The 18,814-nt window shown below is 34.9% G+C and overlaps 1 protein-coding gene across 1 annotated transcript in view; it reads left to right on the top strand.

The window, feature by feature from the left end:
* Nucleotides 1-442: 442 nt before the first annotated feature.
* Nucleotides 443-18,814, top strand: part of LOC117124821 — a 21,152-nt gene continuing 2,780 nt past the window's right edge. The window contains exons 1-3 of the mRNA XM_033271190.1: nucleotides 443-746; nucleotides 7,488-7,577; nucleotides 16,257-16,360. Of these exons, the coding sequence (XP_033127081.1) occupies nucleotides 600-746; nucleotides 7,488-7,577; nucleotides 16,257-16,360 (341 nt within the window). The 5' untranslated portion in view covers nucleotides 443-599. The remainder of the gene's footprint in view (nucleotides 747-7,487; nucleotides 7,578-16,256; nucleotides 16,361-18,814) is intronic.

Here is an 18,814-nt window from a genome sequence, read left to right as displayed (position 1 = left end):
ATTATTATTATTATTATTATTATTATTATTATTATTATTATTATTATTGTTATTATTATTGTTATTATTATTGTTATTATTATTGTTATTATTATTGTTATTATTATTATTTATTATTATTATTATTATTATTATTATTATAAATACTAAGATATCTATATTTATATAGTCTCTATTTAAAATAAAGATATAATTTAAAACCAAACTAAGATATCTCTATTAATAGTGATATCTTAATTTTAAATAGAGATATCTTAGTTTTAAATAGAGATATCTCTATTAATAGAGATATGTTAGTTAAAAATAATATCTCTATTAAAAACTAACAACTCGGCTCGATAACGTTGTGCTACCACCAAATAAAATAAAAAAACACCTATTGTTGAGCGCGCGGCAAGGCGGCAATTTAAAGTTATAATAGGGGGCGCTTGTACCTTGATGATCGCCGCAGATGATCGTGATCGTGTTTCCCTGATGATGGCTAGCCAAAGAAGGAGTTGTTGAATGACGGAAAGAAGTAATTTTTGCATTTCAAAATAAATGCGCTTATAATGAGGGACATTTGAATCTTTTCTTAATTATTACTTCTATAATAAACGATGGCTGTCTTGATAAGGCAGATGTTTACATCGTTTTATCAATACGTGCGAGCGAAGGCAAGATTGTTGTCGGGTTATCGAGAGCAAGTGGACGGTGGGATGGCGTCCCTGGAAACTGATCCACTTTTCAACCAAGAGATTATTCAGGTATTTAGTAAGATATAACCTCGCCACTTACAACCGTAGCTAAGTTAGCCTATGCCTAGACGTATCCTTTGCTAGGCTATAATAGGCCTACTTTCTTGAGCATAATACTGGGAGCAGAATAATTAATATTTTCTTTATTTAGGCCTAACCGTAGGCAGGGCTAGCCTAGGGCCTTACTTACTACTACGCAGCTATTTTAGCTAGTCTAGGCTTACCTAGGCCTAGGCCCTATTACCCCTAAGCCCTAGAGGCCTGCCGGGTGACAGATGATCAGGCTCACTTTCAAATGAGGTCCTATGTTCTTGAAATGAAAATGGGCTCGATTGTCTGTAAGTAATGCAGTCTGCCGTCTTAGTCGGACTTGTGTAACTTCTGATCCAGTCTGCAATATTGCATTACTTAAACACGGGAGATGCCACCAAACAATATTACAACAACAGCAAACAATTAGCTAGGATAAATGTCATTTATTCGAGACCGACCTCTCGCAACAAGGCATCACTCTCTGTCTTTCCCGCTGTAACTCATCACGTGACATATCTTACCTCACTGTTACCCACAATGCAAAACAATAACAAATCATAATTCCTGTTACACCTGACCAGCCAAGGAAGATGGCAGTAACTTTCGCTGGGGATAGAGTCTTATTGTAATAAAATATATTTTATTCTTAATCAGTTTGCTGTTCTATTATGTGTGAAACATTATTTGCATTAAATATATACACTATGTATTTAATGCATGCTTTTTGTCCTCCACTTAATACCAACAATTGACATATTATATTTCATTATTTTTAAAGGACACTTCTCTTTAAATTATTATAAGCCCAGCTCCGATTTGGAAGGAGTCATGTCTTTTAGAAATGCATGGAAAAACCTCTAGGCCTAAATTTTTGCAGGGTCCTGAATATTTTGTTACAATTTGGTCACTAGGATCAACATCTGAAATTCAGCTTGTGAGCAACAACCTCCAAAGCAGACAGTCTCTTGTAAAAGGTACTGTACCCTTATTGATTCTGAATTGTTTGGACCCAGAGAGTTGTACAGGATTGATGTGCAGGCTATATCTACAAGACTTCATAATTTTTGTTAATGATTTTGTACATCATTGTCCATTTGGTAACTATGGTTCATTGTTGTAATATGTCCGATCTGATATTGTAGAGAGGTCAATTTCTCCGGATATATATGGACGAGTTATCACCAGCATGTGATAGACAATTCAAGCACAATAAAAAGAAGACTATGATGTCATACACTTATCTTATAGGATGTGCTTTTAAATCTGTTGATGAGTCGGATGTTTTTCGAGTATTTGGTCACACTTTACTGAGCATTTGATGTAAATTCATAATTCATTTGCAGCCTATTTTAGCAAACGATAGTTGGAACTCATAAAAATCTATTGTAAATACGTCATAGTTTTGGTTTTAAGAAATTAAGTTCTACGTCACCATACCTGTTGCCATGACGTCCTAATATCGTTTAGCATGTTAGTTTGAAGTGAATATTAATAAGCCAAGTTTTCATTTTAATAATCCTTCATAACGATTATTAATAAAATTGTTTTTGTATTCATGATAATGCAGTAGCCAAAATGTAACCTTTCTTTGTGTCACTGTATGCACAATTCAATCAAGTATATTCTAGATTGTTTAAATTATGAATACTGTATGATACAAAAGATCATTATTTGCATGTAAATTTTTTGTAGGAATAACACAGTGCTTTACTGTACATATTATATACTTTGTCAAATTCCTCATAAATCTAAATAAAAAATAAATATTAGAACACTCATTTTACAAATTTCCAAATGTCCACTTTTTTAAACCTATATTATTTCATTAAAATCTTTCACAATTATCATAAAATACTATGCGTGCATCTTCGTTGATTTTTAATAATTTATGGTAAAGAATTTGTTGGAAATTGATCAGCCCAGGTGTGATGGACATAAACCATTATTTCTTCAGTTTTTTAACAACACCCAAATGAATGGGAATTTACAGTAAGTAGAATTTTGACAAAATATGGGTTTCAGAAATTCATGAAATAAGACCCTCTAAATGATACTTTGTCAGAGCTTCCAGGAGCCTTACTTCCAGACCACCGTGGGGGCCTGAACAGCCCTAGACCCCAGCTTTAAGACTTTCGTTGATCACAATATAATGATATAAAAGTTAGAGTAGGATTCTTAAAATATTTTTCTCTCTCAGCGCCTGATATATGGTATGCATAAAACATGATACAGTATGATAAATTTAGACTGATCAGCATGGTATAAAAAAAAATTGTTGTGAATAATTAAAAATTAAATGCAAACTCAGAATACAGAATGACATAAATACCACAACAAAATAAAAAAAATAAAAACCTATTTGAATTACTGATTGACAATTTTTTCAACCTCAATGTAAATCAGTCAAGTGCAACATAATTAAATTTTCTTTTTCCTCAGGAGCCTGGTTTTGAATATTCTGCCAGTATGTTTGTACATTAGGCTCTCTCCTTAATCATGACAATTTATATTATGTACATTTTGAACGTTTTCTGGAAGCAGAAATGTAGGTCTTGTCATGAAGGTTATTGAATATGATGTCCTACCGGCCATGTCAGTTGTAATCAGCCTCATCTTTTGTTTGTCAAACGGATTGCAATGTGTGGTAAAAACATGATGTATTCACAGGAATTCGCAAGCTCGGCCTCATCCAGCGCAGAAGAGCAACTGGAAAGTAATCGGAGAGATTTGGCTCGAATCCCGATGGGACAATACATTTTTCTCAAAATTTATCATAAATTATTCAACATACACAAAGCAATGCATTTTGAACAAAACAAATATTAAATTAGAACTACAAGAATGTACATAAGAGCAGAAGTGTTCCTTCCTCCGCAATAGTCTGTTTCCGGAAATGTTTATTGCATCAATAAATTTTTATTTTTATTTTCTCCTTGGCCTAGATGCACAATAAAGAAGGAAACAAAGACATATTAATTTTTTTTTTTCAGCCATTTCTCTGACGGTGTTTCAAAATAAATAAAACAAGAACATCAACAAAAGTCTTGCCATATTTTGTAAAATTGTGAAGATGATATTATTTTAAAGCTTAATAATTTTTTTGCTATTTGCTCAGTGGTAACAATATAACCAGGGTCTTGCAATGTTTTTGTTTCTGATGTGCATTTGGCACATGCAACCTCCTCTACCCCTTCCCCCTCCCTTCCCACGCAGTGATCAAAATTTTCAGCCAGAGACAAATTATAGACACTCAAATTTTATTTGACAAAAACGTGTGACATGCCAAAATATTGTCATGATGAAATCATATCATGACCATATATAGGCACATCATGACAATATATAGGCACATCATGACCATATATAGGCACATCATGACTATATATGGGCATACAACAGCCTTGACATAGCTTTAGATTAGATGGATACAGTTTGTGCAAGAAATGCAAGCAAAATAGATCATAAGAAGATTTGAACCCCTGCAATAGTTTTGGAGATTTTGAACCACATCCATTGTGCCAGTAAATTTTCCCGATGCAATATTTTCAGCTCTCAAATTCTGATTTTTTTTAAAGAATATTCATTAAAGTAGAACTTGAATTTATTCATGGCTTGCTTTGATAGTAATCAGTGATTGTGAGCATTAAAGCAGTTACTACTGTAATTACACATTACTTGATGTGGAGAGACATCATGCAGATAGCGACATTCCCAAGGACACAAGCAAACATTATTTTATAATCGAACCTACATCTTATATACCACACACTTCTGAATACACAAATCCAAGAATTATGTGCTGTACTCAGTATATTTTTAGTCAATAAGTTTGACTTAAATTGAATATTGTTTATAAAGTGAACACCCTTAAACAACAGCATAAAAGTAGATGTAGTTGTACATTATTCATTATATTGTTTGATAAATTTGACTTAGATTGAATATTGTTTAAATGTGCTTAACCCTTACTACAAACAACAGCCTGGAAGTTTGGCAAATATAAACACCAATCTATTAAACCTCATGCTCTACAAGTTGGGCTAATATAAACACCAATCTATTAAACCTCATGCTCTGCAAATTTATATAAAAGCCTATTTACTGTGTGTATTAACTGTCTCTTATACACATCTAGATGTGTATAATACGTGTATATACACGTATATGTATATGTGTATACGTATAATATACATGCGTATATATATATATACACACGTATGTATGTACACGCGTATATATGTACATATATACATATATATATATATATACATGTATACGTATATATACGTATATATATATAGGTGTATATATATATGTGTATATGTACGTGTATATATATACACGTATATATATAGGGCCTATATACTTTTTAAGTCATGTATCATGCATAGGAACGTTGACGCCTGCAAGGCTCTGGTTTATACCCTTATATCATTTAGCAATGTAGATAAAAAAAATCAGTTAAAAATAAATTTTAGATAACCAAAATTACAGTTAGGGCATGGAATTTATAATTTCACTTCGCAGTTTCCATGCCCTTTCTTTTTTTTAAATTGGAAATTTTGACTTTGCACTTGCAAACCTTGGGTAGCCAGAGTAGCGCCTTGCAGCATTGAATTGATGTAAAGCCGCTGAGTATAAAAATCAATTGAAAGTTAAAAACCAAAAGTGATGAATAAGCCGAGAAATGAACGTGCTTTTGCTTAAAGGGACGGAACCTGTGACCTTCAGATCGGAGGTAAGCAACTGACAGGTCATTTTCCTAAACCACTGCCGACGCGTTGAATTGATGATGGTAATCTCGATCGCTTTAGATATCTAATGTCATAAACATGCTCAACAACTTTTGCATTTGCTGATCCTTCAGAGTACACATTCATGACAGCTGTTCGCACAATGTCCCATTCTAATTGGTCCTTCCATCTCTGCTGTGTTTACCATTTTTGTTGCATTGTCAGAGTATTTTCTCCTAATGCATTTATATTACTGTCGAAGCCTACTCTTCATATTTATGGCCAAGGTTGTAGCGTGAATGGTTGGTATGCTAAGAAGTGGTTATCATAACAGTCAGACTACATTGCATTGGAGTTTGGATGACAGCCTCTCAGTTAGTTTTGATCTTCTTTTGCCTCAAATTGAAGATAATTAACTAAAACAAGGACAACTTTAATGAACTTTACAGGATTTAATTTGCTTGTTAAGTAGTACTTGTATGCAAGGACATTTTTAAAGTGAATTTTGAGAATTTCGTGCTCGGATTTGGATTCAATATTGTTAATAGTTGCATAGCTGAGATTCAATATTGTTTATAGTTGCATAGCTGGGATTCAATATTGGTAATAGTTGCATAGCTGGTGCTATAGAATACTGTAAGAGCAGTATGATTCTTGAGGTATGTACAATAGCTTTGGAGAATGCAAGCAAAGTAAATCAATTTATGTATTTCAATTTATTACTTTCCCATCCAGCAGAATGGAATAATCCTGTTGAAACTAAGTTTTATCTAAAATTTTTATCCAAATCTAGAAGGATTCACTGAGTATTTTTAGATCGAACAATAGTGTTTAATCTGCATGCAGCATTCTGTTACCACACGTACAACCTAGGCAATTTTGGGCAGTTGTTAAACTTAGCTCAGTCGGCTAACCTGGTGGTAGTCACTGTGTGTACTAAACCGTGGAGATATCTTGGTCCCCGGATCAATTCCCATCGCTGCTGTCCTTGTATTTCAGTTGGAGGGCTGAAATGCAAGTTACTATAGCGCACCGTCTTTCGCATGAAATGAAGCCCACTGGAAATAAGTCTTCTTCAGACTTCTGTGGGTTTTCCTTGGTGTTTACGCTGAATAAAGCTCATTGAATGACTGTTTTGGTTTAACAACATAGTGCAGCTTGGAGTACTGTACAATGGAGCCTTAACCCATCCCTGTCCAGAGGCCTAACTACAGTGGCACAAAACAGGGCATGTGCTGATCTGAAGGAGCCACCAAAACAAGCCTAGACAAAAAATCATATAGGCCCAGGGCTTCCAAACTATTATAGAATGTAAAAAATAACCACCAATCATGCGTGACCTGTTCATCCAAGTTTCCACTGTTAACAGTTAATATACAAAGTATTACTGTTGATGGTAAACCAAAGTCAAGTCCTTTGATTGACCCACATTTTGATTTTACCTTGTTTACAATCAAATAAAATGCCTAGCAACACATATTGCTATGGTTACATACTTTGCATTGCCTGTTTACAGCATGTATTAATATACTAACTGCTAGATTAGCTAAGTACAACTTTAGGATTTTTTGAACTGTGTTTACTCTTTGCATTGAAATCTTCTGACATCGTTTATACATCGTTTAGGAGAAATTATATTTTAATCTATTAAGGTCAGGTTAGAACACTTCAGTTAATAGGGAACAATGCTAGAATGTAATTACTCATGTGTGACCGTCATACTGAGTGTCCTAAAATCCACGCGATGAGGAAAATTTAACGTTCTCGCATGACGTCATTACGTCCTATGTCCTGCCGATGTTGTCCAATCAAAAGCTCCCACATAGTCCAAACTATACTATAATTATGACAAAGCAGTCAAAATATGCATCTTTTTTCAAATCAGTTTAAGAAATAAAGGAATTTACTGTATTAATGTATTTTTTTTTGCTTTAAAACATTATTTTTGTAAAATTATAATAAATTCTGGATGATATTCTTTCAGGAGGCATTGTTGGAGTTAGCTGGCGTCACTGATGTATCAAGCTTACGACCTCTGCTGCACAAGTCCATTATAGACCTGCTAGATAATGTGGTAAGCATTCGAACATTAAAGAGATGTAGGGCAGTTAGTTGAAATGATTCATTTCATGCCTTATATGGAACAGGAATTAGCCTCTTTGTATTTGCTAATCCTTCCATCAAACACTGTCCTTGTTGGCAAAAAAAATATTAAAGTAACTCTTACGTAATTTATTTTTTAAATACGTTGATTCATATGTAATTATTTTGTATAGCGGTATTTTGGTAGAGCTGTAACTTAGTGGTTAAAATGCTTGCCTTCCAATCTCAGAGTCCTGGGTTCAAATCCTACAATGATGATGGATTGGAGCTGTAGCCTGGTGGTTAAGATGTTTGCCTTCTAATTTCTTTTGACCACAAAGGAAATATAGTTTTTTTTTTTTACCTTTCTTGTGTCAACCTTAGCATCATGTTTATGTTTTCTCTCTCATCGTTTACTTTTTTTTATATTTACTGATACTGAATGAAATCAATCAATCAGTTCATTGACCTGGGTTTAAGCCATGTGGAGTTTTTCTCCTGAGTAAAAACAACTTTACCCACCACCTTGTGATACTTAACCTAATTATGTAACTTTACTAGTCAACAAAATTGAAAGAAGGAATAATATTCTATCACAGTGATCCTACTAAAAAGGAAATTACCGTACCAAATGAAATTCAAACATTTTATAGTATGCAAAATGTTTAGTAGAAAGTCCTATAAAATTTAATTTACATAATTAACACTAGCCATAAAAATATTGTATATTATATGGCCAGAACACTGTTCATAGTACAATATATTTTTTATACAATTATTATTTCTAGACCATGTATGGGACTGCACTTAATTAATTTATTAAATAATGACTATACTCAATTGTGTAAAAAAAGGTTTAAACCTGCATTATAATGTTGCCACTGTGAGAATCATGATACTGTATGGCACTGCTGATGTACAAGTGGTTTGGCGCACCGGGAATGGTTTCAGGTCGGGGTTTCAATCCCTCGCTGTGCATTTCACTTGTGTCCTTGGTCAAGGCACTTTATCTGCATTGCTTCTCTCCATCGAGGAGTGTAAGTGGGTACCTGGTAGGTTAAATGCCAAAATACGCTGATGTATCTGCTGCAACATTATGGTATACTCCCCCAGGGAGCTTGAGTTTGTGTTCTTCTATAGGTATTTAATCCAATGACTGAGGTAATGATAATGTGTAGTAATTTATCTGCATTGCTTCTCCAACGAGGAGTGTAAGTGGGTACCTGGTAGGTTAAATGCCAAAATACGCTGATGTATCTGCTGCAACATTATGGTATACTTCCCCAGGGAGCTTGAGTTTGTGTTCTTCCATAGGTATTTAATCCAATGACTGAGGTAATGATAATGTGTAGTACATAGAGGGCTTAACAACAGCCCTCGAAATTGGGACGATAAGTTGATAAAAATTGCCGACGTAAATTGCACTCGCCTCAGCACTACGTCGGCAATTTCCTTTTTTAGTGTCTCCAACTTATGCCCTAACTACAGCTAAAAGGGATTATCTATCATCAAAACTACATCACACAACAGCTACAGAACAAAAGCTCACCTGACTAGGCCTAACGTCGATCAATGTAGTATTTTAATTAATTTGGTCATAATTTAACAAGTTCTAGACCTATCTATTTAACTATCTAGCTAGGGTTTGCCCTAAGCCAAGAAAGCATTTTTCCCTTCAACGGCACCGTTGAGCTTAACATGTGTTTGCTCTCTTCATTAATGAAGTAATGTTTATAGTTCATACCATTCTGAAGCAGGTAAAACACGTACACAAAATAAACAAGTCAACCACCAAATATTTAATTTATTTGTATTGAAGTTTATTTCGTAAAAACGGCAACATTAAAACATATGGTATATTATAATAATAGTATAAATTAATCATTAATTTTACAGCTGTTTTAAAATGAACATATTTAATGTCACAGTATAGAGTTACCTAGGCCGGAATCTACCAAAAATCTTTCACGCCCTCATCGTTTCGCCGCCACCTGCCACAACTATGCTTGGGCCATTGTGTTTACAGCGGGCATGAATACATCGGCTTGACTGGTAATTCCTGGTTTGTAAGCACGTCTTACTTGGCGTTGTTAAATTAGTTACTTTACACGATTAAAATAAATTTTTAATTTTAATTTACTTACACACAATAATAAACTGAAAAATGTTAACATTCTGTGTGCATACAAGCTGAAATTTCTTTTCACTTTATGTTTAAAGACACAAAAAAAGAAAGTTCATTTGACTATATGAGTACTGTACATCCAACAACATTCTTACAGTGTTTACAAGCACTGCATTTTGAAACCCAATCTCTTGTGTTATATAAATGTAAATTTATTGTTATACTGCAAGTACCTATGTCAGTGGTGTCATTTCTTACCTTGGCAATTTATCGACATTTTTTTAATATCCACCATATGATTTATATGCATGCTGTAATCAAGGTTTAATGGAGGTCTATACCAGTTGTGTTGAAATCAGATTCATATCTCTTCCAAAAGTCTTTCCAGTATAATATTGTTTATTGGAATAATTTTGATTTAATTTTCAAAATTCCTCATTATAAATTTACCTTGCAGACTGAAGAAGCCTGCAGTATTTGCTATTAAAATTATTTCAAATTATTTTTCTTTTAAATTTAAGAAATATCACATGAAGTCTGTAGTTGCTTCAACCAGATCATGCTGCCCAGGAGTTTTTTCCCAAAATTTATGAGTAATTTTCTAAAAAACAATTTACTGTATTAAAATGCTATAAATTACCAATGAAATGATACTATAGATAGTAGTAAAATAGCGACTGAAGTCAACCAAATATATCCACTTGGGGGGAGGGGTGTCAAGATGGAGTGATTAATAAGCATGCTTTAAATTGAAAAATTTGTGAGCCTACTGTAGACCATAATATATTAGCAACTGCAATCAAAGAACTTTGGTTAAAATGTTTTAGTCCGACAATTGAAATAGCGTCCAAAGGTTGGGGTTCATGCTTGTCCAACAAGGACAAGTGCTTCCCCAACCCCTGCAGGCTACCCCGACCACTGCTGTCTTCCCCTGACCACTGCTAGCTTCCCTCGACCACTGTTGGCTCCCCTGACCACTGATGGCAATTTCAGCATGTAGGCTGTCTAGTTTTTCCAATATAGTGAGTTCATTGGCCGAGTGGTTAAAACAGGAGTGCCACAATCTACAACCATGATATCAGCCCTAGTTTGAACGGCATGTTCTGGTGGTAGAACAAGTCTTCTCAGTGTACACAATGGCTATGTTCACTATAAAGAACCCATTACATTATTCTAGACAAGTAGGGTTATACCCCAGTATACTGGTACAGACAGCCCCTGTAGTGGATGAAGAGAGTTGCTGGTACCGGGTTACCGGGTAACACAGACACGAAAGGACCCTTAGGGGCGATTGGATTGGGCGACCCTTAGGGGCGAAGGATAGCCCAAAAAAGTCTAAAGGAAGACTTATTTCCAGTGGGGTCCTTCTGGTGGTGATTGGAGAGTACACCGGAGACAATCCCCTACTCTTTTCCTAAGAGTGTACTGTGTTCTTTAACGTGCACATGGGCCATAAAAGCACACGGGACCAATGGCTTAAACATCTCATCCAAAAGACGATGCGCTATTATAACTTGTATTTCAACCCTCTAGCTGAAACACAAGGAGAGGCAGCGATGGGAATTGAACCGGGGACCTAGAGATCTCCACGGTTCAGCGCACACACAGTGGCTACCACCAGATTAGCCAACTGAGCTAAGCTGCTCTCTCACTGAGCTAAGCTGCTCTCTCCGCAGAGAAAATCATTTATGGTTTTCAATAATATAATTCTGAATATTATTTGGATATCTGTTCTCAATATCAAACTTTACGTAACAAATAGATGTGATGCCCATGATTGTAAGAATGATGTCATCATGCACATATATGGGCATATCACACATATTGTCACATAGAATTTGTTAGTGTAAATATGACATTACAAATTGATACACAACATTGAATAATAATCATGCTGAGCTCTTTTACCAGAGATAATGTAATCTTTGTAGTCATCTTGTGTTTGAGATTGTAGGGCCAATAGGAGTGAGTAAATATTGGATGAGGAATGTTCATTCTCTGTGATAAGCTGAATACATATTAAGTGATTTATATTCACTATTGAGCTAGTTATAGTTTCTTGTGGAGGTGTAGATTACATAATTGGAAGTTGAATATTAATAATTGTAGTCAATTGTGACATCATCGTTGTCCCAATGTTATTTTCCTATCTTCAACCGTACACTAACTTTTCATTAGTGCATACTGTAGTTAGTTTGATCTTCAGGTTTGTGTGGAAAATGCCAATTCTTACTATGACTTGTAGGCTAGTGCTTTTACACCTATTAGCGCTACAACACATGCCAGTGGAAAGTTAGGGCAAACACCGAGATTTAGTTTTTTGTGGAAGTGTAGATTACATAATAGGAAGTAGACTATTAATAATTTATTAGTTGCAGTAATAATATAATGAAAGGACAAAAATATTGTTGTATTGCCAAACTAGGGTGACATTTTACATTGTTCAGTCGCTTTTAATCTATCATCTAGTTCGAAGGGGTATCATCATGCAACCCATGTTTTTCTGAAGTATTGAATTAATAAAAATAAAAAATTTTAATAATGAATATATTTATTATCAGCTTTGAATTGTCACCAGTGGAGGTGTTTTCAATAAAAATCTAGTATCATTCAACCCATTTTGTTCTGGAAATATGATCCACTGACCAGGAAAGAAGAACATTATTGACTGGTGAATTTTTTGTAGGTTTCTTTTGAGTAATTGTTCATAACCGTAAAATCTCAAATTGGAGCCCTGGGCTTCTTTGTTTTTTTTCAAAATTTAGATGGGCTTCTTTTTTGAGATGTTCTTTTCGAGGCTACTTTTGCAAAGTAAAGAGGGTGGGTGGAGCTTCTTCTCAAATTTAGTTATTGTAAATTTTGTGAATTTGTACTATAAAACAATAAATACAGCCACTGTAACATCAATCTGCTTCATGGAGTATATTTAACTGACATTAAATCACCTAAACTACTGTATAAACCAAGCTTGTATTTAATTAATTTGTTCTTTGAAATTCATGTATAGATACTGTACTCAAAAATAACTCTATGCTATATTGAAAAGAAGCACTTTTTGAGGCTAATTTTGAGAATGAGGAGAGCTTCAATTCGAGATGGGCTTCATCTTGAGATTAAGCCCACTGGGCTTCAATTTAAGGTTTTACGGTATAAGAATTAAAACTTACGGCACACAATCTGAGTAATACGATTGGTTTGTTTTCTTGTCATTTCGTTAAGATTACTATGTCATCAGGATAGTTATACTCTTCTGATGACGCTGAGATTAGTCTCACGGAAAAAAACAAAGGACCCTTTGATTATATGCAAATAGATTATGAGTATGGTGACGCCGAAAAATGACAGACATGAGGCCATAATTGATTCTACGTTTCGTTCTTTGTTAGAACATTGTCAAGAATGAATACACTACCAGCACTTTAAAGGTTTTCTGGTATAATGATAATTTACATTGTGGAGTTGAATGGCTTGATGGTTTAGGTACTTGCAGGATTTTTTTCTCACAGTCAGAAAAAACTCCACTCCCTTAACCTCGTATTGAGATTTAGTTTGTGTATGAAAGCATTATGTGTGTATGTTTGTCTTGTGAAAGGGATTGCCACCTACAAGTAGCACAGTGATATATTTGCTATTGACAATTCTTGGTTCATTGCATTGTATGCCTCAGTAAATAAATAAATAAATAAAAATATAATGTCAATTAGCCAGGAATATTTTCATAGTTCTTCTTTCTTATATAATTTATTATGTGGAATGATTCATGGAATCGCATGTTTTCTGACGACATTTAAGTTTCAAATTTACATTTGCGACTTACTCCTATACCCATTTCACACTAGCAGAAAATATTTCAACTTTTAACAACTATTAACAAGTTGTAGCAAGTTTGATATTCCAAGATTTTTGGTTCGTTTCACACATGCACTTTCAAACCATGAGAAATTTCGGGAAGACTCGGAATAATATTATGACTAGGCCTAGAGGCCTAGGGTAGTACTAGTAGGCCTAGGCTAGTTGTAGGTTGTCCGATGCATGCGCAACAACAACTCGGTAGATTTTGGGAAAAAAACAGGCCTCGCGATGGTCTGTTTTTGTTCCGAGATAACTCAGGGGACCCCTGTGAAATCTCGGAAAGGATTTTACTTTCACACTCATCCAAACCTGGTTACAACTTGTTACAAGTTGTTAATATTTGCAAAATAGCATCAGTGTGAAATGGGTACTAGTTAGATATTTCCGAAAGGCCTCAGTTTTTTTTATATATCCCTGCCAAATTAGTATAAAACATTTTTTTTAAACATCTGGTTTCATTACATTTATATTGGATGTAAATAAGTAAGCTTCCAATGTTCGATTTAACAATTAAGAAAAAAAATCAATATTTTCATCAGGTGGTTTGTCAAACCCTTCAATTTCCCATTGATACCTACTGCAGAAATTATTCTATATACTTTAAGAGGATGTGATTAAGAGATTTTTTTTACCTGGAAAATCAATAAATTGTGTGCTAGAAAAGCTGTGTTGGATGATTTTTAAATGAATATGGTGTTCAGTGCTTCGGGGGTTGTTCGATTTGACAAATCAGAGTCTTCCTTAGTGGACGTATGATGAATGTGTTGCTAATCCTACAGATGTAGATGTTATGCAGTTTTCCAAATACTGTAGCTTCGCATTTAGATGTTGGATGTTGATTACATACCTGGAGCAAGTCGGTAGTCTTTAATTAAAAGATATATCTACTGAGCTTATAAGCATTTGTTGTTAGTGACTGATTAAGATTTATTTAAGTACTATAAAGTATGCATCTAACATTGAATTTAAACACAAGAAAAAGTACAAAATATGATGATCTCTAAGAAATAAATAAAATTTGATAGTCTGGACAGAACTTAAGGCCTGTCTAGACAATGACATTTTATTTGACAAAAACATGTGACATGCCTAAATATGGTCTGGACAGAGCTTAAAAATAACTGTGTCAGGTCAGCATAGTGTCATGACTTGTAATAAGTGAGTAATTAGATAGTATACAAACATTGACTGTTCATGAGGGGAATGGTGAAATTATTGCCCTGAGGTCTCAACGTCACCGAGGGGGAAATATTAGAGAGTAAATATTTGTTTTATATACCTCATATATAGATTCTTCAAGGCATTAAAAAGTACTTACTTCCTAGCTTAGGCTAGCTAGAGGCCTACTACTAGTCTAGGCGCTCAAAGAGTGTGTCTAGCTCTTGTTCATTTCCTCAATTTCAACAGCACCCATCATCTTGCAATATTTGTTGAATATAGACAATACATATTTAATTTGTCTTTTGGTGCTTTTTGCTGTCGACTTAAAGAAGTATTAATCCAGGAGCTCAAACCGACAGCCTCCATAATTATTGTTTATCGTCTACTCTCTGATCCGTGGTGCGGTCTAGGGCCAATCTCTTTTTTTGTCGTAGAGGTCGTAGTCCCCTCTACCATCGACGCGATGGTGGGGCCTACTACCACGCAACAGGTCAAAAAGTACTATTTTTTAAGGGAATAGTACTTTCTGTTGCCCGCTTCTTAACCAATCAGATGTCTAGAATCTATGTATGAGGTGTATAACACATGATAATGTGTATACACAGATAGTTAATCATTTTAAGCGCTGTGAGTCTCTGGTAAAGAGCGCTATATGAATGCTTAAATATTGTTATTATTATTGTTGTTATTATTGTTGTTGTTATTATTATTATTATTATTAGCTTCTATGGACTTCACAGTATAAAAAAGAGTAATAAGTAAACAAACAAAAACAAAAAAAAATCTTTTTATTAAGACTTGAGAAGTTTTGAGAACTGATTGAATCTTAACTACAACCAAGAGGTTTATGGGTGAAGAGTTGATAATTTCGTACTCTTGATGCTGTAACCACTATACTCCATCTATTAACCAATGTGTCGGTAACATAGCGCAGCCAATACGGCCTGAGGCATTATGGCAAGCCTGCTCATGACTGACGCTGCGTGTCTTAACCCTTTGAAGTCGCGGTCCGTATAATATACGGACCAATTTACTGTCGCAGGAAGCCCGCTCCAAATTATACACGCACTGACTTTGGTGCTGCTGCCCTCTATTTATTTAATGAGTAATTTTAGGGTATTGCCCTATTTTTGCCGCAACTGGATGTGCAGAAGCCTTCAAAGTGGCCAAATCGGTGATGCACTTACTTTTATTTTAGTGGATGGGACTTAATGGGCCTTAGTGACCTTGGCAAAATTCACTTGGGAATATAAAGGGTTAAACTGCAGTGGCGGACCTTTCCTGTCATTCGATTCTATTTCTATCCCTCATGCCATACTTCTATACTTTTGGATTCCTTAGGAAGTCTCGGCTTTACCCGCCAGAACCAGAACCACCAGGCCACAGTTTCTCTCCTTTAATACCTTGTAAAATACCAGTGCTAAATACCAGTGCTAAGTCAAGTGTATACATTATACTATATGTAGAAAAGCATGTCACGTAAATATAAAATTTAAGAGGAAAAACTGATGATTGTTTGAATCTTATTTTCAGTCTGACTCGTTGGTTTACATCATCGATACTGGTACCGGGCAACTTATGAGTCTCGATGGGATGGGCGGAGTTCAACATTACCTACCAAATAGTGGAATAGTCCAGTAAGTTAACAGTTCACTATATTTATTATTAAAGGCCATGCTTTCGATGAATTCGATAAAGAACCCAACCAATCCTGATTCAGGGTACCTTGTACTGTGTGCTCACTTGATACAGACATGCAAAGGAGTTTGAAATGGGGGAGGGGTACAAAGGTGAGGGGGCTCAATTCAGGAGGCGCTAGCTCGCAAAATATGGTTGTAAGAGGTGATTTTTAACTACTGGAGCATGATTTTTTTTCTTCAAAATTTTCCAGTGGGAGAGAGGGCTTTTTTTTCTTGGAAGAAAGTCTCCCTAAAGGTTTGAAACTTCACTGTGCATTTTACTTCCTTGAGCAGAAGGCAGTCTCTCCCACCAGGAGTCTAAGTGCGTAGAGTATGTGGTAAGCTTGAGCACCAGTAAGCTAATTAACTAGCAGCAATATTATGGAAGTCTTCCCAGGGACCTGTGTTCCAGGTATTGAATCTAATGGTCCAGTGGTAATAATGTGAAATGCTCTGAGACCTTTGACATGATGTCTAAAACTGGCATAATAGTCTATGCTGCAATTTATCAATATACGTCAAATCAACAGCATGGAAGAAAATATACAATAAAATACAATGAGACCTAACTCGCTGTAAAAAAAACTAATAGTAGGTGATAGATAGACAGACATATGGTGGGTGGATAATAACATTCGTAAAATAATAACAGTGGATTTTAATGATAGAAAGTGGGTTAATAATGGTGGGTAGATGTCAATGAAATTAGCTTTAGACTGGGTGGAAAACTTCAAGGCTGGGTGGCTCCGCCCACTATAACTACATTCCTTCATTACAGAGGGGAAGGTCATCTTCACAGTCATCTCCGTCACTTTACTGTGACGGAAATGATTTCTTGATGTTTTCTTTTGTCAGTAAGGCCAAAAAAAATATATATACTTGTTTAGCGTCACTGCCCGACCCTGATTTTCTAGCCCCCCTCTCATTTTTTTTTTTTTTTTTTTGGTAAAAAAGTGCTGAAAATCGACTAAAAAATGCTGATTAATAGAAGAAAAACGATCGTTTTTTTCATCTTCAGCACAGGGAACAAGATGTGAAGTGCGCCACCAAGTTTGTTTCCTTTTTCTGCAGAAAAAAATAGATTCCCTCACACATTGTGCTTGTTGACAGAAATCGCGGACAATTTGATCGTAGGCGTACATGTTTTTATTTGGTTCTTTTTAGATAATAAACAATGTTTTAAATATGATAATAATAAAGTACTATGAAGAAAAATAATAGGTTGCGACCTACGCTTCAATTGGCAGATGTTTTAGGCCTAGCCTAAATACTACTTAACTAGGCCTAGACCCCTAGCTAGTAGTAAGTATGGCTAGGCCCACCTGGCATAGGCCTAGCCTAGCACTACAGCAGTTTGCCTACGGAACCACAATGCTTATTAAAATAAATATTGTACAAACAAATTTATGTAAAATTTAGTGTCTGTTATAGTCTTTGTAAAAAATTTGGCTTGGCACCAATGCAGTTTTTGATGATCTCTAGGCCTAAGAAGCCTACACATTAGGGCCTAGCTAGGCCTAAGTCAGCAAAAAAAAAAAAAAAAAAAAAAAAAAATCTTCCCCCTCCCCCGCCCCTGAAAATTTCTGAGGGTGTGACACTAAACAAGTATATTTTTTTTTGGCCTAATGGAAATAAAATAAGGGTGAATATGGATCTGGCGTATTCTGTTAGAAAGCACCTTGTTCAGTGTTCATTATCGTTTCAGACATTATGATCGCTCTAAAATTCACTCAGTTTCCTATGCTACAACACTGAAAATTGAATACATATTATTCACAAAAGTGCGCGGCAAACATTGATTTAGGGTTTTTGTACAACATACAATCATATCCCATGAAACAAATTCAAATGTGAAACATTTTTTTCATTCATGGTTTTCTAAGCCACTAAATGTTACACTTTACTGAAGAATGACCTAATAGTCTTTGATTGCTCCAAATTTTTTGTAGTTCTCTTTCCAATACTGTTCACTTAGAGAGAATATTTGCAAGTTGGCTCTGAAAATGTTTACCAACATCAAATTATTCTCATACTGATAGTGGAGTCTAAAGTAACCAATCAAAATCCATCGTGTTCTATCAATTAAACATGCCAGATTAATAGACCTGGACAGTTTAGTATCCATAGCAACAAGCAATTAAGTGTTCCCCATTTGAAATATTACCATATTTTTGACAATAAAACATTAACGATCTTCAAGATTTCAAATCGGTTGATCTTATTCTCACAATTAGTGAAAATTAGTAAATTAATTTGTCTTAATCGAAAAAATGAAAGTGCCATATTAGAAAATAGTATTCTTCAGTTTGAGTTTTAGGTGCGAGTGTTACAAATAATGTACTACAAATGCATGATTAAAGGCTCACTCATGATTAGTTGTTGCATCGGGTCTGTGCTAGTTAAACACAGATA

The sequence above is a fragment of the Anneissia japonica genome, unplaced genomic scaffold (genome assembly GCF_011630105.1).
Source record: "Anneissia japonica isolate Jap-2015-1 unplaced genomic scaffold, ASM1163010v1 scaffold288250_len396842_cov205, whole genome shotgun sequence".
Classification (NCBI taxonomy): domain Eukaryota; kingdom Metazoa; phylum Echinodermata; class Crinoidea; order Comatulida; family Comatulidae; genus Anneissia; species Anneissia japonica.
Note: the sequence above shows the minus strand (reverse complement) of the source record. Positions and strands in the feature narration are given on the sequence as shown.